The sequence below is a fragment of the Phoca vitulina genome, unplaced genomic scaffold, assembly GCF_004348235.1.
Source record: "Phoca vitulina isolate PV1807 unplaced genomic scaffold, GSC_HSeal_1.0 scaffold12, whole genome shotgun sequence".
NCBI classification, from domain to species: Eukaryota; Metazoa; Chordata; class Mammalia; order Carnivora; family Phocidae; genus Phoca; species Phoca vitulina.
This window is the reverse complement of record NW_022589715.1, coordinates 9,958,455-9,981,232: the sequence shown is the minus strand read 5'-3', so window position 1 is coordinate 9,981,232 and position 22,778 is coordinate 9,958,455. Positions and strand designations below refer to the sequence as shown.

At 43.7% G+C, this 22,778-nt stretch overlaps 1 protein-coding gene across 1 annotated transcript in view; it reads right to left on the bottom strand.

Moving 5' to 3' along the window:
* ACOXL (acyl-CoA oxidase like) overlaps positions 1-22,778 on the bottom strand; it is a 342,867-nt gene that overhangs the window by 291,303 nt on the left and 28,786 nt on the right. The window contains exons 3-8 of the mRNA XM_032410454.1: positions 19,068-19,151; positions 9,204-9,290; positions 8,778-8,876; positions 4,931-5,045; positions 4,262-4,348; positions 2,428-2,500 (exon numbers count right to left, since the gene is read on the bottom strand). Coding sequence (XP_032266345.1) covers positions 2,428-2,500; positions 4,262-4,348; positions 4,931-5,045; positions 8,778-8,876; positions 9,204-9,290; positions 19,068-19,151 — 545 coding nt within the window. The remainder of the gene's footprint in view (positions 1-2,427; positions 2,501-4,261; positions 4,349-4,930; positions 5,046-8,777; positions 8,877-9,203; positions 9,291-19,067; positions 19,152-22,778) is intronic.

The window sequence follows — 22,778 nt, the reverse complement described above, 5'->3', positions numbered from 1 at the left end:
TGGGTCATTTGTCTTTTAATTGTTGAGCTGTAATAGTTCCTTTTATATTCTGGATGCTATATATATATATAGCATATATATATGTATATATATATATATATATGATTTGCAAATGATATAGATGATATATATGTATCATACATATTACAATATATGTGATTTCCAAATATTTTCTTCCTTTCTGTGCATTGTCTTTTCACTTTTTCATAGTGTCCTTTGAGGTGCAAAAGTTTTTTAATTTTGATGAAGTCCAATTTATCTCTTTTTTTCTTTGGTTGCTTATGTTTTTGGTGCTTAATCAAGGCCACAAAGATTCACACCTATGCTTTCTTCTAAGAGCTTTACAGTTTTGGCCCTTACATTTTATCTGTGATCCATTTTGAGTTCATTTTTGTATATGGGATAAGAGTCCAATTTTATGCTTTTGCATGTGGATGTCCAGTTGTCCCAGTACCATTTGTTGAAAAGACTACTCTTTCCCCCATTAAATATTCTTATTATCCTTGTTGAAAATTAATTTACCATAAATGTAAGAATTTATTCCTAGACTCTTCATTCTATTTCATTGCCTACCTATTTATCCTTATGCCAATACCACAGTGGGTTTTTTCCTTTTTTTTCTTTTTTACTTCCCACCGGCTTTCAGGGGGATCCACTATACTGCCACACCGTCTCAATTACTGTAAATTTGTAGTAAATCTTCAGATCAGAAGTGTGAGTCTCCTACTTTGTTCTTCTTTAGCAAGATTGTTTTGGCTATTCTGACTCTCTTGTGTTGCCATATAAATTTTAAGATCAGTTTCTCAATTTCTGCAAAAAAAAAAGCGGGGGGGAGCAACTGGGATTTTGACAGGGATTGCAATGAATCTGAACATCTATTTACTGATCCACTTTTTATCAACACCCCCAAAATGGGGCTCCTCCTTCAAAATGCCTGTGTTTCCACTGCTGTTCTCTGGCATATCGGGGGCAGTTTAAGTGCCAATAGAATGGCTCAAAATAAAACCCTGCTTATCAAAAAAAAATCCATATATTCTCCTATCTTCTACAGACCATGTAGCTCACTATCACTTTTTTTTCTGGCTGGATCTAACTTTCTAATCTCTAATGCATTGGATGAAGAATGAGCCAATGGATCCGGCTTCTGGCAGACTGGCCAGGCCACTGAGATCTCATGAAGGTGGGACACATGGGGAGCTCTACATCTATAGCTTTCCTTCCCTCTTCCCCATCTCCCAGAGTGTAGTGCTGCAGCTAAGTGACTGGAAAATGTGCAGGCACCTCTGGGGAAGGCTGATGGTGCTCAGACCTGCTGTTATGGGCACTGGTGGCTCCTGAGGGGACCTAAAGGCTTCCCCACACACCAGGATAACTGCAAAGATGCTTTCGACATTTCCATTTTATTTCCTACTAATTCCCTGGGGAGCAGGGGGTTGGTTAACAGAATTTGCTTCCCACATATTTTTCTTAAACTTTTGGCATCTATGACATTTATCTGCTGGCAAGAGTGTGCAGGCAAAGAAAAGGAATGAAGTGTTAAAGGAAAATCTATAGTAAAGCTGATTATGCAGAGCTTGATTGCTAGCTTTTTCACAGATTTCAATATGCATATAGGTCAGGATTTTTATTGGATACATGAAATGCTGTTGAGAAAAGTCACAGTAATTGGTGTTTCTTGGCCTCTGCAAAGTGTAATGTGAACCCCCAGAGCTCCACCCCTAAAATGCCCCTGAAGAAGCAGCCTTCTCCTCATCGTTTAACCCACCCTGACGTCAGTGGGATGCTGGGAAATGACACTGAGCACCTCTGACATTATCCATCCATCCAAGCAGCACTGGTTACAAGAGCCTCCTAAGCCAAAAGGTGGTACCTTTCCTCCTGCCACCCACAAAGGAGGCAAGAACACTACCTGGTGTGTAATAGCAACAACAACAAAAAAATTTAAGGAAACAATCTAAATTGCCCAACAATAAGGATAGATTACATAAATTATAGATCATTTATTTGTCTATTATGGCCATATTTGAAAATGAAAATGTATATATGTATTTCCTGTTGCATAAAAACATCTGACATATGTTAAACAGAAATTACGAGTTGTAAAAAATAGAATTTACAAGTGGCTCTCATTCAGTAAAAATCAAACACACCTCACTCTGTTGATATACCAGCCTGGAAAAAAGTCTAGAGAGTTATACATTCAAGTGTGCATAACAATCATTATGTCTGGGTAATAGCATTTTGGATAATTTTAATTTTTTTCTGTTTTCTTATCTACGTTTTTCCAATGGATGGTCAATAAACTTGTAGGAGGGGCTGGCAGACAGCTTGGACGTGCAGCCCATGAGACCCAGGCGCCAGGCCTAGCTTGGGAGAACAATGAGATCATACACACAGCCAATCTGAGTTAAAGTGAAAAGTACTCACTTATCCAGCAGGTTCTCCCTTGGTATCCGAACCTTGTGAAATATTAAAATCCCATTATCCACACCGTGCAGACCTAGAGAGAGCAGAAAACAGCTGCAGGGGACAAATCCGTGCTAGCATCAGAACTACTTTCCTGCTACTTCTCCACTAAAATCCCAAACCCCTCCCTTTACTCCCAGGATGGCTGATGCTTCTCTAGATGGGGTGGGGGCGGGGACGCTCTCTGTTGGTCTTCTCGAAGAGCTGAGCCTTCTGTGCTCCTGGGCTTAGGTGGAGGATCTGGGTGCTGCGACTTGGAAAGGAGGAGCTCTAGGCATCAGAAGGAATGCCAGGGCAAACGCAGAGGAGGCAAGAAAGCCACTTACTCCCCCAGTAATACAGAAGTCAAATTTCTCCTCCCTCCCAGGGCTGCCTTCCAAGAACAAGGGGTAGTTAAGTCAAATGCCTGAAAAGACAAGGACAGCTGTGAGTGACTGGGGTCAGTGACCCGACTCCCCAGAAGGTTCCTGAAAACCGCCGGACCTGTTTCCTAATGACGCCTGTCAGAGTCTGGGGTCTACTTTTTGTTTATCTCACACTTGGGAAGATTTGAGCTGAGGGAAAAAAAAAAATCTCTAGTAAACGTCTTTATTTGGAACATCACCCCTTAACAAGGATACAGTTGCATTTAGGAGTTTACAAGAAATCAAAGCAGACTTTCTGACGTTGCCAGTGTTTTAAATGTCTGGCACCACTTCACAAGAGCTGGGCCCTCTGCTCTCATCAACACTTGACTCGATGGGTGCTTTCAAGGGACAAGGCCAGCGAGGGCCTCAGATACAGTTAGAGCACTCACAACCCCACCTGCAGCCCATTCCCGCAGCTGTGGCAGTGGTCGGTAAATACTGAGGGCCGAGGTGAGACGATCCCCTCCACCAAAGAATCATCTTCTGCCCCCTTTTCTCTTGTTTCTTTTTCCTTCTTCTCCCACCTGTTTCTTTGTTTCTTTGGCTTGGTTTGGCCTTGGCTGGGGACAACCAGTGGGGCCCACAGGTATGGCCTGCTCTCACCAATTGTTATAGGTCGAATTGCACCCCCCAAAAATGCACACGTTTGAGTTCTAAACCCAAGTACTTATGGATGTGACCTATTTGTAGACAGGGTCTTTACAGAGATAATCAAATTAAAAGAGGTCATTAGGGTTGCCCTAATCCAAAGGACTGGTGTCCTTATAAAAAGGGGAAATTTAGACACAGACATGCACACAAGGAGGGAGACCGCCATGCAAGCATGAAGACACCATCTACAAGCTAAGGAGAGAGGCTTGGCACAGATTCTCGCTCACAACCCTCAGAAGGAACCAACCCTGCCATCACCTTGATCTTGGACGTATAGCCTCCAGAACCATGAGCCAATACATTTCTGTTGTTTAAGCCGCTCAGCCTGGGTTACAACAGCAAACTCGTCCCCCGAGTCAGTCCTCGGGATTCATCAAGGGCCTCCTAGGCACCAACACCAGGCTGTGGCTCAGGGGCAGGAAAAAGAGAGCCTCAACCTGCCGTCTGAGAGCCCACAAGTCCAAGAAGAGGAGAGGAGGCGAAATTGCTCAGGGCACAGCTGCCCCACAACTGGAAAATACGAGAGGCTGGGAGAAAATAAGACCAATGCATATTCATAAATGGCAATCTTCAACATTCCCCAACAGTTGTGACATAAAAGACTTTCATCAGGCTTCAAAATCAAAGAATCTCTGCCTTCACTGTCTTGGTGAGTTAGGTTAGACCCTCCTTGGATGGGGCAGGGAGCGGGCAGGAAGTGCAAATGAGGGTAGAAGTGATGTCACCTGGGGACTCACCTTCCTTGTACATCATATCAATAGCTGTCACTCCTGGGTACAGCCTTCCGTTTTCATCACGGATGGGAACAATGAAACAGTGGGGCCCTGAGGAAGGCAGAGAGACAGTAGCTAAACTCTCTTTTCTAAAGCTACGATTAAAGCTTTATTCATTTCCTGGAACAGTCTACAAATTGTGTTGATCCTGAAATTCAGTCAGTTCTAGGACTGTGCACTGCATATAATAGTGTATACTGTAGTCCTCCCATGTCCACAGGGGATACATTCCAAGACCGCGGTGAATGCCTGAAACCATAGAAAGTACCGAACCCTATATATGCCACGTGTTTTCCTTCCTACATGATGAGAGGAGGAGCAGGAATGATGTAGGTGCTGCGACAGAGTGTGACACTAGTACCAACCCTCTGACCATCATCTGCTTCCAGACTGCAGCGGACAGCAGGTAACTGAAACCGTGGAAAGCAAAACTGCATGTAAGGGGGGAGGGGACGACTATAATGCCAAAATGTCATAATAAATTCAGTCACCGTGTATACTGAAGAAATAAAGTTGGCACTGAGTTTATACAAGATAAAACCAGTGCTGTGAAGTGCACTTTCAAGGTAAAGTGCTTGCTGGAAAGTAGTAAGAGTAAAGAGAATTATTCTAGCTCTCTGCGCCAGCACAAACCTTGCGATCTTCCGTTTATGATGAGTTGAGCGAAGACCGCGGCATAATTCCCATACATCGCATTTCCAATGTACATCTTCTCAGCATTTTCACATGGCGTGTTGATCACAAACTCCTACACAGAAAAAGAGCGACAGAGTTTTCCTTTCCTATGGCTCCTCTCGACCCCTTGGCTCAGTACAATGATTACTGTGAAACAGATCCACATCCTCTAGCAGGACGCAATCAGGTGATTTCACGGTAGAAGAGAAGACAAAACCCCCAAGCCCCTGGGGATAATATACTCAGCTCTCACTCCCAAACACCCCACCAGCAAGGTTCACACAAAAAAGGATGACACATCTAAGGATCTGGGGCCCCTAGGTGGATGAGTCCACGTCTGTGTGTTTTATCTTGTCTGCTGGGCATTGCGTCTTCTGGACAAATCATTTGGTTCCTCATGCCCTCCACTCTTGCCCAGGCCTTGAAAATCTCTGCCTCATTGATATGGCTCTGTTGTTTAAATGGCAACTAACTGAAGGCCCAAACTGTATGCTGGAAATGCAAGCAAGATTAGTAGACACCCATGACCTATTCCCACCATTGCTTAGAATCTCAGCCCACAGAATCTTGATTTTTATAAAAGGTAAAAAAACCTCATTTGAGCCTTTGGATGATTGGTTCAGATCCTGCCACTCCATTTTCTTGATCGATGAATAGAATAATTAAAAGTTCCCCCCAAATGCATAAGCCCTTAAATTGAAGCATTTGTAAATAATTCTCTATCTTATAGGGGAAAGAATCTTAGAATATGCCACCCAGTTTGTCTCCATCATATGACCAAGGATTCCAGCTCCAAACAGTCTGAAATTAACATTGGTCAAGAAGAAGATGCAGGGTTTTTGTTTTCAGGCTCTGCTTAACCTGGGTCTTCTTTCTCCTCCTCTTGGGAAGCCAGTGCAGAATCACAATGGAACTGCTTCCTTCTTCACTTCTGATTCAGCTCGCCACCCGGCTTACCCTGAAACCTCTTGTCAAGGAGGTACTGACAGTAACTGCCAGCTCTGAATACAGGGTCCCTGGGGCAGGTCAGGGAATCCAGGGGAAATGGCAAAAGAGCAGAACTGCACATCTAATTGGAGCTGACAATATCGAAGCGGTCGCTGAACTAAACCAGCAAGCGATTGATCATGTAAAGATTATCTCAGAGTTCAGATTTTTAAAGTCTATAGACTACACTTTCCCACTGGCCAAGAAATACATTCTTGAAGCCTAAGAAAACATTCTCTGACATGTGTTTGCACAAGGAAACTTTTAACATGTGCAAGCGCTTTTCAGAAACATAAATGGACAAGCTGAATCTTTTTAAGAGAAGTCTCTGGAGACTGCCCTTGTCTTATCAGGCCAGCCAGGATTGCTCAAAGAAAGGAATTATTTGAGGCTGGGTGCAGTTAACAACCACAACAAAAACACCACACAAAAAAAAAACCCCGTGTGGTGAAGGGACGTTTACCCCTCGAGGCTAGGAAGGGAAGTAGCAGAGTAACATTGACCTGGCAGCAAAGATCTGGTGGGATGGGGAAGAGACAGGAGACCGTCCATCCCTGTAAACATCTGATACACTCTGGGAAAGAAGGTTTGTCACTTCTGGGAAAAACCTTGATTTGGGAAAGTCTGCACAAGCCAAAATGCTGGCATTAAAGTGTGATCTAAATAATGCACACCATGTGTTTCGGTTCCTACCATAATTAGTTGTTGAAGGCCAACAAAATGGTCAGTACTGTAAGCACTAAAAAAAAAAAAAAAAGGCTTTGCCCAAAGAGCTCGTAGCCTCATTTATTTTTGCTATTTAGCATAAACTGTAAAACTAAAATTCTCTCTTACCTCTTAATTATCCCTACCACTACCCAAGCCACTGTCCAAAAATAAAAATAAAACAGCCAACCCACAGAAACGAATAACCAAAACATGTAAGAGATTGAAACAGTCCTTGAGGGAGAGAGGGCTCATTTGATATGCTCTCCCATTTTAAAAGGGAAATGAAGGGGGAAACACCGAAAGCAATGAAGGAGAAATCCATTCCCCGTTATGTCAGTCCTCAATGGCCTGAGTTTATGATGGGCTTATTCTCTCTCTCACTCCCACCGGAGAAAGAGCCTTCACCGGAGTCTCCTCATCATTATGATTTCAGCTTTGTAACTCCCCTGCAGAAGGCAACAGCTGCCGAAGCACGCCAGGTAGCTAAATCATTTATGCTGTTTGGGGAAAATGGGACCCACCCAGGGAAATGATTTTTGTGGGAAAAAATAATAACTGTAAGAAGAAACAAATAAATAAGAATTCTGGGTGGGGTTTCTTTTTTCCCCTTTAATGAGAGCAAGGTGACCTCACTTGGTTTAGGGAAAGAAAAAACTGACCAACCAAACACTCAAGAGATGCTTGGTTGGCACGTCACCATTGGCAGGAAAGCTAAGCTCTTAGGGACAGTCCCACTTGAAGCAGACTCGCTCATTAAATGCAGATTCAGAGTCAGTTTCCTAACCTCTGTGAGCCTCAGTTTCTCCACCTATTAAATAGGGACAATAGTATCTTCCTAGAAAACTATAGGATATTTAACACAATGTTACACGTAGAGTGCTTAGCCCGATGTCTAACACATACGTGCTAAATTACCAGAAGTGGCTTACCGTCATGTTATGGGATGGTTATTGCGAGGGAATACGGTAAAGTATACAGAAGGGGCTCGATACAGAGCCTGGCACATAGTGAGCATTCAGTTCAGTCCTTATTCTTGCTACATATGACCTTGGACATCACTGACTATTGTAGAGAACTAGCATCTGGGCAGAAGGACAGGATGAACATATTCCAATACAACCCTCGCTTGAATCTGTCATTCTAAACCCTGATCACCTCTAACTAGCACTTGTGGGGCAGGAAAACCTGCTAACCAAAGTTCAGATTCTAAAGGACAAACTCAGCAAAAATGAAGAATAGACTGAGTAGCCACACCTACACTCCTGCCCCATGCTTGCACACATATATTTACCCAAACCCATGTCTAGAAAGAACTTCAAAATGTATGTATTCCTTTGTCATTCTTAGGAAAACCCAATATCAAACAAGGAACTATGAAGGAGAGTGAAAGAAGTAAATAGTTTCTTTATTCGGAGGGAGTAGGAGCTAAAGAAATAGAGACTTCTTTAGATTTATAGAGCAGGGTTTTCGCCCTGCGGGCTGTGACGCATTCGTGGAGAGGGATCAATTTAGAGTGTCTTGACGAACTGTTTTTTATTAATGAGAATGGAAAGGAAACTAATGAAGTTCACCACATATACTAACGATAGTAAAAGCAAGATTGTTTTGTGAAATTCTGTTTGGGTTGCCATGTGAATTTTCGTGTCGGTCACAGTTAAAAACACTGCTTCCTGCCAGTAACGAGGGCTTGGTTCCTGGTAAGGAAACACCAGCACACATGGTGCCCTCCTGCCCCACAGTGCAAAGGGAATACAAACAAAAGCATCTCTTCCAGTCATTTACCCATTGCGGGTGGGAAGGATGACAAAACGGCGCTGGTACTGTTCTCACAGAGTTGTCACAAGGCGTCCAATTAAAAGAGCAGGTAAAGTGCGCAAAGCAGTGCCTGCACATGGTAGGAGCTGAGAAAGTGTTGTCTGACATTAGACACATGAAGGCTGAGCATATGTCCCCCTCCACTAAAGCACTTGGGCAATTGTTCTAAATCTGAGTGCCTCAGGCCAGAGAGCACACGCGGAAGATGTGAGGTTGGCCTCAGGAAGAAGGAGAGTCTGGTCCTCAACAGGTTTCCTGCCACCCTGCACTGTGAAACGATGGGCAGAATCCTCACCTGTGCAGAGAGGTCAAAGGTGGCTTCGGTCTGGATCCCTCTCACGTTGCTCCCATGGCCCCTCTCGGTCATTGCAAACATCCCAGTATATTTCTGCTCCTGGAGTTTACCAAATGTTAGAAGGGAATTAGCTCGTCAGATGCTTGCTCTAACTGCAGACCTCTGATCATCAAGGATGTGGGTGAGAGAGGGAGCAGTGAGGTGGAGATAATTGTAAGAGTTCAGCCTGGTAACGGCTAATGTGATAAGAACATGACAATTCTTTTAAAAAATAGTCTTGAAATTCTCATTCTGAACAAGATTCTCGCTGACACTAATTCTCTGGTTTATTTTCTTTCTCTGCAAACATGCACACACGTACACATCTAGTTAGTACGAATTAAGGCTCTCCATAGAAGAAGACATCTCTTGAGGTACCTGCCATACCTGGAGTGGCTGAAGCCACTTAGTGACATGTTCTGGGCTTCCAAGGTTCCTGACAGCACCACCAAATAGCCAATAAATTATTCCACACTGAAAGCAAGGACAATATAGACCATTGTCAGCGAGAGTCAACAATTTAATGACAACTAAACCCCTGGCCAAACTCCATTCAAGGAGAATTTGTTCAGGTCATCAAGCTTTACATAAGCCCCACAAGTGGCACAGCATCCATGCCCTTCCCCTTTATTGCCTGGGATGCTCTAGTTCCTTTCTGCAGGCATAGCTCATGGCTGTCTCTCTTGGACAGGCCACCCCAACACCACAAAGCATCAGTCCTTCATCCAGTTCAGCCCACCAAATTACTTTTTTTTTTCATTTTATTTCATCATGATAAGAGCACTCTTTAATCCCCATCCCCTGTTTCCCTATCCCCTCACCCACCTCTCAGTAACCATCAGTTTGTTCTCTATAGTTAAGAGTCTGTTTCTTAGTTTGTCTCTCTCTTTTTTTTCCTTTGCTCGTTTGTTTTGTTTCTTAAATTCCACATATGAGTGAAATCATATGGTATTTGTCTTTCTCTGACTGACTTATTTTGCTTAGCATTGTACTCTTTAGCTCCATCTATGTTGTTGCAAATGGCAAGATTTCATTCTTTTTTATGGCTGAGTGATATTCCATTGCATATATACACCACATTGTCTTTATCCATTATCAGTCGATGGACTCTTGGGCTGCTTCCATAGTTTGGCTATTGTAGATAATGCTGCTATAAACATAGAGGTGTAAGTATCCCTTCGAATTAGTGTTTTTGTATTTTGGGGGTAAATACCCAGTAGTGCAATTACTAGATTGTAGGGTAGTTTCTATTTTTAACTTTTTGAGAAAACTATACCGTTTCTCACAGTGACTGCACCAGTTCACATTCCCACCAGCCGTGCATGAGGGTTCCTTTTTCTCCACATCCTCGCTGACACCTGTTTTCTTGTGTTTTTTATTTTAGCCATTCTGACAGGTGTGAAGTGATATCTCATTGTAGTTTTGATTTGCATTTCCCTGATGATGAGTGATATTGAGCACCTTTTCATGTGCCTGCTGGCTATCTGTGTGTCTTCTTTGGAGAAATGTCTGTTCATGTCTTCTGCCCATTTTTGAATTGAATTATTTGTTTTTGGGGTATTGAGTTTTATTAGTTCTTTATATATTTTGAATATTAATCCTTTATTGAATATGTCATTTACAAATATATTTTCCCATTCAGTAGGTTGACTTTAGTTTTGTTGATTGTTTCTTTCACTGTGCAGAAACATTTTGTTTTGATGTAGTCCCAATAATTTATTTTTTCTTTTATGTGCCTTGCCTCAGGAGACATATCTAGAAAAATGTTGCCACAGCCAAGGTCAGAAAGATTACTGCCTGTGCTGTCTTCTAGTATTTTTATGGTTTCATGTCTCACATTTATGTTCTTCAATCCATTTTGAGTTTATTTTTGTGTATGGTGAAAGTGGTCCAGTTTCATTCTTCTACATGTGGCTGTCTAGTTTTCCCAACACCATTTGTTGAAGAGACTGTCTTTTTCCCATTGTATATTCATTCCTCCTTTGTCAAAGATTAATTGACCATATAATTGTGGGTTTATTTCTGGGTTTTCTGTTCTATTCCATTGATCTACATCTCTGTTTTTATGCCAGTAACACATACAGTTTTAATTACTACAACTTTGTAATATAACTTGAAATCTGGAATTGTGATACCTCCAGTTTTGTTTTTCTCTCAAAAGACACTTCTGAACGTTCAGTCTGCCTCATGTGCTCAGGGGCTAGCTTAGTGCCTCGTATGTAGAAGATGTGTAACAAAGTATTTGTGCACTGATCCCAGGCACTGGCCCAGTCTGCAGAGGTGAGCCCTACCATGAGAAACAGTCAGCAAACAGGAAAGCGGATGAAAAATGCAATGCTGCATAATGAGCAGGCACTCAGCCGGGGATGAGACAGCCTGGGCTCAAAGCCCCCCCCAGCTACCCGCTGGCTGAGGAACCTTCGACAAATGGCAATCCTCAGTTTCCACATCTGACAAATGCAGTGAGTGATGAGTGCTCCCACTTACTGAACAGTCACCCTTCTAAGCATTGAGCTTCATACGCACAATCACAAGGTTGTGATTCTCACAACCACACTGGGAAAAACACCTCATCACCCCCACTTGACAGACAAGGACACCGAGGTTCAGAGAGAGGAGTGACCTGTCCAAGGCTGTACCCTGAGATGGTGAGCAGGGCTGGGGTCCAAACCCAAGCTGCCTAATGCCTAATAGCACTTCATAAGGTTGCTGCGAGAATTCAGTGACCGTCAACTGCCAAGTACTTTGGTCTTTTATAAACCCTGGAAAAGTGTTGCTGGCAAGGAGGAAGTGGAGGAGGAGAAAGATGAGGAGGAAGATGAGAAGGAAGGGTAGCTGGAGTGGGGCCATTTGCGGGGAGTAGGGGACTGATGACAAAGACAGAAGAGCTCAAGTGTATAGACACTGGCTGTGTCTGCAGGTTAGCATGCCTTCCTCTGCCCAGCCACCCAACCCCGGCTTTCCTCTGGGGAGCCCTCCTCTCCCACAGTCAGTCCAAGTGGTTTGTGGCTGATGTTGACCTCCACCCCCAACTCTAGGATGAGCCTAGGACCAGGACTGGCCGATCTGCATAATATCTATAATATCCTGGCCACAGGGGATGGCTTCAGCATAGACCTATGCTCTGGGTGGGTCCAACCATAGCATCCTCTGGGACACATGGGTGAGCTAGTAGGCAAAAGAAGCTCTCTCTTTTTCATTTCAATGGAATCTGGAAGCATGGAGGCCTAGTGCTGCTGGCTGCTCTTGCCATCATGAGAGCTGGTGTATGAAACCAACACATGAAGTCATGGTAGGGAGAAGGAGACAAAGCAGAGACATGAGAGAGACCAGGTCCCACGTATCCACACCTGCTGCACTCTGGACTCTTCAGTTACAACAGCCAATAGGTATACCCTTTTTCCCTGGGGTCATTACAGTTGAATGAGCTTTAGTGGACACAGTAACCCCAAGGAAGACCCTGCAGGAAGGGAAATGGCAGGAATGGAATCTTCAGATGCTCCCGCCCAAGAACTGTCACCAGCCTCTGGCAAGAACCAGTCCCCACACTCCACGTGTGTGATTGGCCTGACACTAACTGTCTGAAAGGGCACTTTACTAACTTTAACAGCTCTGACATCATGACAGACGGATTTCATTAATCACATCTGACATATGAAGTGCTTTCATTTGGAGAATCATAAAGCATCCTCGGAATCATCACGACACGGAAAATCACATTACTAATTCCAACCCAGGAAGATGCAATCAATCTAAATGGTAATTTTTTTCCCCATAAATCATCTTGGAAATCAAGTTTAAAAAAGCATTTTTCTAAAACTAAAACAGGTTGAATTCTCCACCCCTAAATCTCTCTAGTTGGTGGCTAATGCATTCTTTACAAACATATTCCTTCTCTAGATTTTAAATCCTTCCTCCTCTTTAGAAAGGGGAGTTGGGGAGAATATTTTATCCACATTTTGAAAACTTCCATTCATTAAATGTCATTAGTAGGAGCAGTGGGCTAGTGAATGAAACTTGTAGGTTTGCAGAAACTGCAGTAGTTAACAGAGGTGGTATCTGAGTGACCCCAATCCACACAGTCACTTAAAATGTGAGAATTTTCCCCTAAGTGCTGGTCAGTGTGTTGCCAAAGCCACATTCTCTGAAAAGCAGATAATCTGACCCAATGGGGCCAATACAGGGGAAGCACCTGAGGGTTCCAAGCAAATGACTCTCTCACCTGACACAAGGTTTCAGCAGGTGCCTCCTGTGAGGAGCACAGACCCCAGCCCAGCCAGCAGAAAGGAGGTGCCCACCAAGCAACCACTGAGGTAAGCCAGTGAGCAGTGGCCAGACTACGTTGGTGAGAAGCAAGGGTATTCAAGGTAGATTCTAGAGACAGAGCTGATGGGTTGGATTTGGGAGAAGGCAAGAGAGGACTCTAGGTGACACCTGAGTTTTTAGCCTGAGACTCCAGATGGATGAAAGACCATTAACTGCTTCGTGGGGGCCGGGTGAGGGGTTGCTTGCAAGAGGAGGCAGGGAGGAGGGGATGGATTCACTAAGACAGGGATGCAGAAACTGAATGAAGTAGGGCACTAACCTATCACAAGGGAGCAGGGCCAAGTGTCCTCTCTGCCTTCACTGCCCAGTGAGCACCCTGGCCTCCAGTCCACCTCAGCAGACAGGACCCAGAGAAGTCATTTGTTCTGAGAAAGACCAAAGAAAACAGTGGCAAGGAAATAAAACAAAGGGGAGGACACCTAACAAAATCTCTAAATCTATACACACCTTGCACTGTTTGTTTGGGAAAGCTCCCTCTCTCCTTTCTCATTCGTCTGGAGGAGGAGAAGGACAGCTACATCAGGTACATGAGGTCAGGAGCACAACACGCCAATGATAGCCGGCAGTAGCCTCTGGAGGCCATGGTCAGAGCTACCTGGGGGCTGGGAATTGCAGTCAGGACAGGCTGAGGGGGTTCAAGGATGGGGCCTCTTCACTGCCAAATGATGACTAACATGTCCCTCTATGGCAGAGAAAGCGAGTGGGCTGGAGCTGGAACACAGGTTGATTTCACCTCAATCCACTAACTGAGCCACTACCTAGAAGACTGCCAGGAAGGGCTCTGGGCCACATCTCGGGGGGGTACCATCCCGGCCACTTATCAAGCTCCTGCTACATGCCAGCCATAGCATGCAGCTCCTCATAGGCATCATCAGTTTAAATCTGAACACAGCCCACGAATGGGCATTAGCAGAAGAGAAAACAAAGGTCGCCCATCATGAGCTTAGATTAAAAGCAATGTTCGTGAACTTTGACTGTGAAGTCCTAGAGACAGGAAGTAAACCCACGTCATTCTGACTGTCTCCCTGCCACGGTGGACCAGGCAGGTCTGTCATGCATGCCAGGAAGTCTGCCAGTGTAATGGCTGTGATAGGCCAGGCCCTTCCTACACCATAGTCCAACAGTGGGTGCCCTAAAGAGCCTTCGAGTACATTCAGACTCTTTTCATTCCAAGAGCAAATGGAACACACTGAGGCACTGCAAGTGGTTTTTGACACAATGGTGACCCCAGAAAGGATAGTGCTGTGGACGGCATTGTGTTTCCCCCAAAATGCATATGCTGAAGCCTTAACCCTCAATGTGATGGTATTAGGATATGGGGTCTTTGGGAACTAATTAAATTTAAATGAGGCCATGAGTGGAACCTTCATGATGGGATTAGTGCCCTTGTAAGAGATACCAGAGAGTGCTCTCTCTGTCTGTCTCTCTCTGCCCAAACCCAATGTGAGGACACAGCCAGGAAGAGAGTCCTCACCAGGAATTGAATCACCTGGACCTTGATCTTGCCAGCCTCCAGAACTGTGAGAAAATTAATTTCTGTTATTTAAGCCACATGAACTATAGTATTTTATCATGGCAGCCCAAACAAACTAAGACAGATAGTAGGGTGGTTCAGATAAAGAAAAAAGGAAATAGTCATGGGGAAGAAGAAAAGGAAGAATGTCATATTTCTTTGGGCCCTAGAGTCCTTCCAGACTGCATCCGCGTATCTGGTAGAAGACCTTGGGCTGGCTCCCAAGCTAAAGCAGGGATTCAAAGCCCTCAGTAAAGGAAGTCTTTTCTTGGCACCTCTCACTTTCCCACCCCACCCCCCACCCCAACCTCATTGTGAGTCATTCTCAGAGCCAGCCCCTGGCCCTGCCACCACTTGGCTGTGTTAGTCCAACTATGTTTGTCTAAAACGCTCAGGGACACCCAGAGCCTTTGGATAACACAGATGTGGAGGGAGAGAGAAAAGGGGCCCAGGCCTGTGGGGCACAGATGACTTAGATGAACTGCTGCGGACACTCCCTCATCAGGCTGACAGCCAGCTCATGTGCAGGTGTAAAAGGAAAGCAGGTAGAGGCTACCAGCTGCTTGTGGGCTGGCAGCGAGGTCTGGGGATACCCTGACCAACCCAGGGCTCACAGGAACTGTTCTGAGCACACCACATCTCCCTCCATTGCCCAAAGGAAAGACAGACACGGCCCTCTGGGTGGACTCGGGAGCATCATCTACACATTCCTCTAACTGTCTGGGATATCCAAGCACAAGAGAAACAAGTCCTCTGCAATAAATGATGTGTGGGAAAGCAAACAGGGTTCATGATAACTTTTGTTAGACTTCTAAAGTTTGTTTTTATTGAAGCACAATGCATTTAACATAAAGTTTGCGTTTAAGCCATTATTAAGTATACAATTCAATGGTATGAATTAGATTCACACTGTTGTGCGACCATTACCACTATCTATCTCCAAAACTTTTTCATCACCCCAAACAGGAACTCTGTGCCCTGCCACCACTCCCCATTCTTTTGCTCCTCCAGCCTCTTGTAACCCATAATCTACTTTCTGGCTCTACGAATTTGCCTACTCAAGAAATTTCATGTAAGTGGAATCATACAATATTTGTCCTGTTGTGTCTGGCTTATTTCACTTAGAGTCATGTTTTCAAAGTTCATCCATGTTGTAACATGTACCAGAAGTTCATTCCATCATATGTATGTACATTTTGTTTATCCATTCTTCTGTTGACAGACATTTGGTTTGTTTCCACCCTTTAGCTATTGTGAATAATGCTGCAATGAACATTGGCATACAAGTATCTGTTTGAGTCCCTGTTTTCAATTTTTGGGGGTATATACCTAGGAATGGATTTCCTGAGACATATGGTAATTCTACATTTAACCTTCCTAGTAAGGCCCGTTTCGATTCTATGTATTCATTTAATTCTCCTGTATTGACACTATATAACAAGAATGTAGGGGATGACAGTCTTCAAGAAATTTGCCCTCTAGTGGTGCTAAGAGACATACAGCAATTAGACACATGGCTAAATTCAGAAGATCAAAGTAGGTACATACTGTGGCAGACAACTGAAAGGTACAAAGACAGATGACAAGTAAATAGGATTTAAATTGCAGTCTTGAGGGAGGCTTCCCTGAGGGGAGGACACTTGGTCTGGGACTTGAAGAATGACCAGGTGTCAGGCAGGTGAAGGAGGGGAAAAAATCCATTCTAGGGTGATGGCAAGAGTGGTCCAAAAGTGGATGAGAAGAATGAAAGAAGGCCAATATGTCAGGTCTCCTAGGGAGGAGGACAAAGTGAGACAGAAGGTATCTGGAGAAGTGAGTAGGGCTAAACCACACAAGAATCCGTGGGCCATATCAAAAATAGGAGGGCTTCTCTAAAGCATAAGGAGAAGTTTTAAGCAGAGGAGTGACATGATCAGAGAAGCATTTTTAAAGACCTCTTTCTTTTTTTAAAAGATTTATTTATTTGAGAGAGAAAGAGCAGGGGGTGGGGTGGGGAAGAGGGACAGGGAGAGGGAGAGAGAGAATCTCCAGCAGACTCCCTGCTGAGCCCAGAGCCTGATGCAGGCTTGATCCCATGACCCTGAGCTCACGACCTGAACCAAAATCAAGAGTCAGACACTTGACTGAACCACCAGGCGCCCCAAGACCTATCTTTAAATCTATTCATATTTTCTTCTAGGATACTCAGGAGCAAAACTTTTTTAAAAGCTTTTTATTTTGGAAAAATTCAACCAAAATACAAGAGTATAATGAACTCAGCTATGACCAGCTCATGGTCCATTTTGCTTTATCCCCCAATCCACTTTCCCACTCTACACCCCAGGTAATCTTAAAGTTTATCCTAGACATCCTGTCATTTCATCCCTAAATATGTCCTATACATCTGTAAATGATAAAGAGTCTTTCTAAAAATGTAACCCTAAAACCATTACCCCACCTAAAAATATAATTCTTTAATATGACCAAATATCCAATGTTTACATTTCCCCCACTGACACATAGTTTTTCTTTAAGGTTTGTTTGAACCAGAATCTAAATAATGTCCACACATTGCAAGTGGTCGAAATGTTTCTTAAGTCTGCTTTAAACTGCAGGCTGCTCCTCCCTTATTCATTCAAACATTCCCTGTGTAATTCTAGGCACTAGGGTCAGTGCAAGACCCTAAAGATGTCGAGGAGAGGGCTCCCCACCTAGAATGCTGGAACACCCATTGGGGATTTCTGCATGGTCACATCCCACCACAGGCTTGCTAAAAAGAAGAAGGTAGAGAGCAATGGAAAAAAACACAAACTGAGGATCATGAGTCTAGATCAGGATCAGGGAACTCTAGTATTTCTGAGAGGGGAATCTATTTGTTGCATCTCCGCTGAATTTCTTCTGTCTGGAAGCCACAGCCAACCCAACTAGGAGGAAAGAGACCTTGCCTGGCTGAAATCACAGGGAAGCCAGTCTCCCCCAAAGGATCTAATGGTGGGTGCCTTCACCACTGATGAACTCACAATTTTCTTTGGTTTTAATTCCTACTCATTTTTAAATGTCTACAAGGCAAAAACAAAAATAACTGCCATTTTGGACTCACCAACGATTGACCTGGCTTTCCTGTCTGATCATTCTCTCTTCATGTTCTAGTTATTTCTCCCCTTTGGGGACATCAGGACTGAATGTTTGGATGCAGGGACTATTTTGAGGCACCGTGGTGTCCAGGGAGAGAAAGGAGAGCATATGCAGGCCTACACAAATGGCCCTCCACTGGGGACTTAGGGTACCATGAGGAGCCATGGCCATCACACCTGCTGGACTATTCTGTTCACCATTCCTGATGCACTGGGACACACAAAGCAAGTCCACAGTGCAATGCCATTTTATACCCATATGAACAGCAAAAATGAAGAAGGCTAAGAACTCCAAGTGTTGTAGCATATTCACACAAAGGAATATGAGAAATGAATGAACTTCCATCCATATATCATTCTCAAAATGGTGAAATTACAGAGAATAGATTAGTGGTAGCCTAAGAACAAGAATGAGGTGGCACTGTAAGTTTCTTTGTGGTTATGAAACAGCATGAATCCATATATACGACCAAACTGCATAGAACTACACACACACACACACACACACACTGGGGTATATGTAAAAGCTAGTGAAATCTGAAGCAGGTCTATAGTCTAGTACTATACTAGAACAGTACTGTAGCAGTGGTGATTTACTGCTTTTACATTGCATTACAGCTGTATAAGATGTCACTACAGAGGGAAACTGGGTGAAGAGTTCATATAACTCTACGTATTATTCTTGTAACTTCCTGTGAGCATATTATTTCAGAATAAAAATATTTAAAAATGGGCGCCTGGCTGGCTCAGTTGGTTAAGCGACTGCCTTCGGCTCAGGTCATGATCCTGGAGTCCCTGGATCGAGTCCCGCATCGGGCTCCCTGCTCGGCAGGGAGTCTGCTTTGCTCTCTGACCCTACCCCCTCTCATGTGCTCTCTCTCATTCTCTCTCTCTCAAATTAAAAAAAAAAAAAAATCTTTAAAAAAAAAGAAAAAAAATCTTTAAAAAAACAAGTAAGAAGGCGTGGCATGCCACAATACAGATTGATCTTGATGATCATATTTAAGTGAAGAAAGTAAACCATGAGTCATTATGAGACTTTTTCTAAAAATGAGAACAAATGAAAATAATTGTTTGACAGTACAGCACAACTAACAAAAAGAAAAGCCAAGAACAAACAAGCACGAGGTTGAATATAATGGTTAAAGAGGAAATCCGGGGGATGGGTTATAAGGTGCACCATTTTACAAACATCTGTTCCAGTAAACAGACTGACACCTGTGGGGTTCTACTTTGTGCTCCTTGCCGTTCAAAACTAAGTAGCAGCTCATGAAGGGCGGGGTGCCCAGAGCCTCTCACCTTTACTCCTGTGGCCATGTCCGCTATGGAGAGGACTTCTCCTATGACCAGGCTTCGACTGACAAAATTCTTTGTTTTCTCCGCCTGAAAACATGACAGACCCAATGTCAAGGTTTCCTTATGGTTTTAAAATTAACATTTTAATTTAACTTAACATCTTTATAATAAACGTATGTTACTTTATTAATAAAACTCCACCGCAACTTAAAAGCAATTTTTAAATTATAAATACGCCCATGGCCCTACTGAAATAAACGTTTTCATCCAGGTTTTTAACGTGGCCTTCCAGTCTCTGACCACCTAAGAGGAGAGCCGACTTCATCCCCGCGGAGGGCAGGCTGCTGACAGACTCCCCTGGGGCCTTGTGCTTCCTTAACCCAGTTTGTCCCTCGCGGCTCCCCGGAGCCCGACACCCTCCACGCTTCTGCCTAGCAACGGCGGGTTCTCCCTAGCAACGACGGTTCTGCCTAGCAACGCGGGCCTGCAGCGTCTCCACGTGGGGTGGACCAATGCTCCCACCAACAGGGGACGCCTGGCTCCAGTCCCCGCGACAACCTTGGTGGGAGGACAGAGGATCCGGAAGGTTTGGGAATATTGTGTATACAGGAAAAGCAATATTCTTCACTTTCCTTTCTAGCCGTGGACCATCTCAGGGCTTGGATATACTAAACACCATGAGGTCCCAGTCCCCCTTCACTGCCCTCCTCTCTGTCGCTGTATACAACAGCCACAAATCCCAAAGCTACGCGAGCATACTCTTCACCAGCGAGAAATGAGACAGGGCAAAAACGCTGAGCCTATTTTATTTTTTTTTTTTTTAAGATTTTATTTATTTATTTGACAGAGAGATAGAGAACACAAGTAGGCAGAGAAGCAGGCAGAGGGAGAGGGAGAAGCAGGCTTCCCGCAGAGCAGGGAGCCCGATGCGTGACTCGATCCCAGAACCCTGGGATCATGACCCGAGCCGAAGGCAGCCGCTTAACCGACTGAGCCACCCAGGCGCCCAAGGCTATTTTATTTTTAAAAGTCAGAGGCAGGCGGCATTTCCTTAGAAGGTGGTGGGCCCCTGAGTGTGCAGATTGCAATTATCCACTGTTGGAATTAATGTCTGTCTTCCTTATTCTCCAGTCTCTTCTGAGACCCAGCCAACAAAGCTGGTGCTTGTTACCCTTGTGTACGTGTGTGTACGTGTGTGGTGCGTGCACACGTGTGTGTGTGTGTGTGCACGCGTGCGTGCCTGTGTGGACCTGTGCCTGAAAACTGCCCCACTGGCATCAGGAGGGTAACCAACCTTCCTAGGGTGACTCTCAGTTTCCACAATGGCTTAAGCCTTTCCCCAAAAGCACTAGGTTTTCTCCTCCTGTAGGTTTTTACAATGTTTCTTTCAAGCATTATTAATTTTATCAAACAGCAGGCTGTCAAGATTTATGACTTTTATGGTGGCTCCAACCCAATGCATCTTGTATTGGTTATTTCTTAAAATAACTCCAGCTTGAGCATGAACCATTGCATGGCTCCAGCTTCAAATCCTAACTGGAGAGGTAGTTATCAGAAAATAATTTAAAAAAAAAAAAAAACTGTAGTGGATATTTGCAGACTTTTTCAGAGGGCCCATGTATCCTCTATCCTGTGGATTCTCACAACCCTCCATGAGAGGCTAAGCAAGAAAGGAAGTACAGACCCCATGTAACAGAAAAGTCTAGACTCAGGAGGTCAGAAGACTTGTACAACCAGGATCCCCTAGTAAGTGGAAAGGCAAGGCCAGAAACAAGATCTTCAGATTCCTCATATGGACATCTTGCCCCCACCCCTCACTCTGAAGCTTATAGAAGCCCCAGGACCCTGGGTGGCCCAGACTTTATTGTCAGTGCACCCTTATTTTGTACCACCAGCCTTGTCCCCAGAGGACACCTGACATCAACACATCCCAGTGCCCAAGTGATCTTCCTGAGAGTCACCCCATCCTACATCATTACAACAAACCCTTCCTTACCTTAAACCACCTGCTCTGTTGTGGCCAAACCTAAACCATCAGGAGTAAGTAAATCCCTCAGAATCCCCAACTGGTCGTAGTTTTCTTCATATTTCATTCCCTCCATTTATACTGTTGATGCAAGAGCATGCCTTTGTCATTAATGCTGTCCAACTGTGGTCATTTTTACTCACCAGTTTGAAATAAATTCAATCACATTTGCTAAAGAATCAACCCCAAACTTAGCCATCTTAGTGCATTATGAATTATTTATGATGATTATTTTCCTTCCCCAATCTCTGCACAAGTCAGCAATCTTTGCTATTAGATCTGATGGGCAATGCCAATATGAGTTTGCCATTAATCCTCTGATGGTGATTTCAGCATTCATTTGGACTCGTTTATTTTAAGAAGTCAAGCAAAATTTCCAGAACTAAGACTAGGCTTAATTTGATTGACTGCCTTACTGGCATATATTTTTAATATCTTCTCCACACAAATTCTCTCTTTTTTTCAATTCTTTCATTTCTGATTCATTAAATGTTCTTAATTAAAGAATGTCTAATATCGACAAGTTTCCCCTCTCATTCAACTGACAACATAATAAATTGTCTGTACTGATAATGATCAATAAAGAATCAACATGTGTTTTTTGACATACATTTTTGCAGTATTTCTACATATCAATAGCTGCCTTCATTTAGACTTGATATATTCAAACCAAACTCAATTCCCATGTCAGAATGTTAGTTTGTATTAATTTTAAATGATAATGATTCCATAAACGTATGGAGAATATGCTTAAGCTTATATTTTATCCTAAATTACACCCCATGCTATTTACATTTCTCCATAATAGATTGTCTCAAACAGAAGAAAGGTAGTTTTCCCTAAAATACGCCCCCCCATTTCTTTAGAGAGCACTCCATGTATCAGACCTTTGTGTTGCAATATTCTGTGATAAATCAAGTTCTACAAAAATGTGCGTTTTTGGTTTTATAAGCCCAGAGAGTCTCCACAAGTCATATATTCTTCTTCAACTAAAATCATCTTGACTCAACACAGCTTGAGCCGTCTTTTCTCTGATATTAAAAGACCCCCACCACCTCCTTTGCAACCCATCTACAGCCCCAGCCAAGGGTACTGGACAGAAAGAGTTTCCTGATCTTAGTTCTCTATTATCAGTTCCCAAACTGGCATGTTTCCTGCTTCTACCTTCTGGTTTCAATTTTCTATTTTGGTTATGTTTTCTCAGTCTTAATTGAATGCATGTCCTTTGTTATAATTAACCTTGAATTGTTTTAGAAAAAGAAGGGGCAGAGTAAAATATATAAATAAAATAAATAAATTGGCTTCAGGGACCAGTCATATGGGGCCAGCCTGAATGAGACTCTTGCCTACTATGCTAACCAGTCCTTGACCCTCCCTTGAAAAGAGATCCCAAGTCAAGACACTTCATACCTCTCCCACCACCACCTTGTGCCTAGACTATCATAACAGCCTCCCAGCTGGCCTCCCTGCCTCTACTCTGCCCCAAACATCAGACACTATGATCTTTTTTATTATTATTAAGGTAAAACATATAGTGAAATGCACAGAGCTTAAGCACATGAGTTCTGATCAGTTATCTACCTGTGTAACCATCACGCCGATTAAGATTATAGAATGTTCCCGTCTCCTTCAGAAAGTGTCCTCAAGCCCCTTTTCAGAGTCCCCACCCCTACAGGCAACCACTGTTC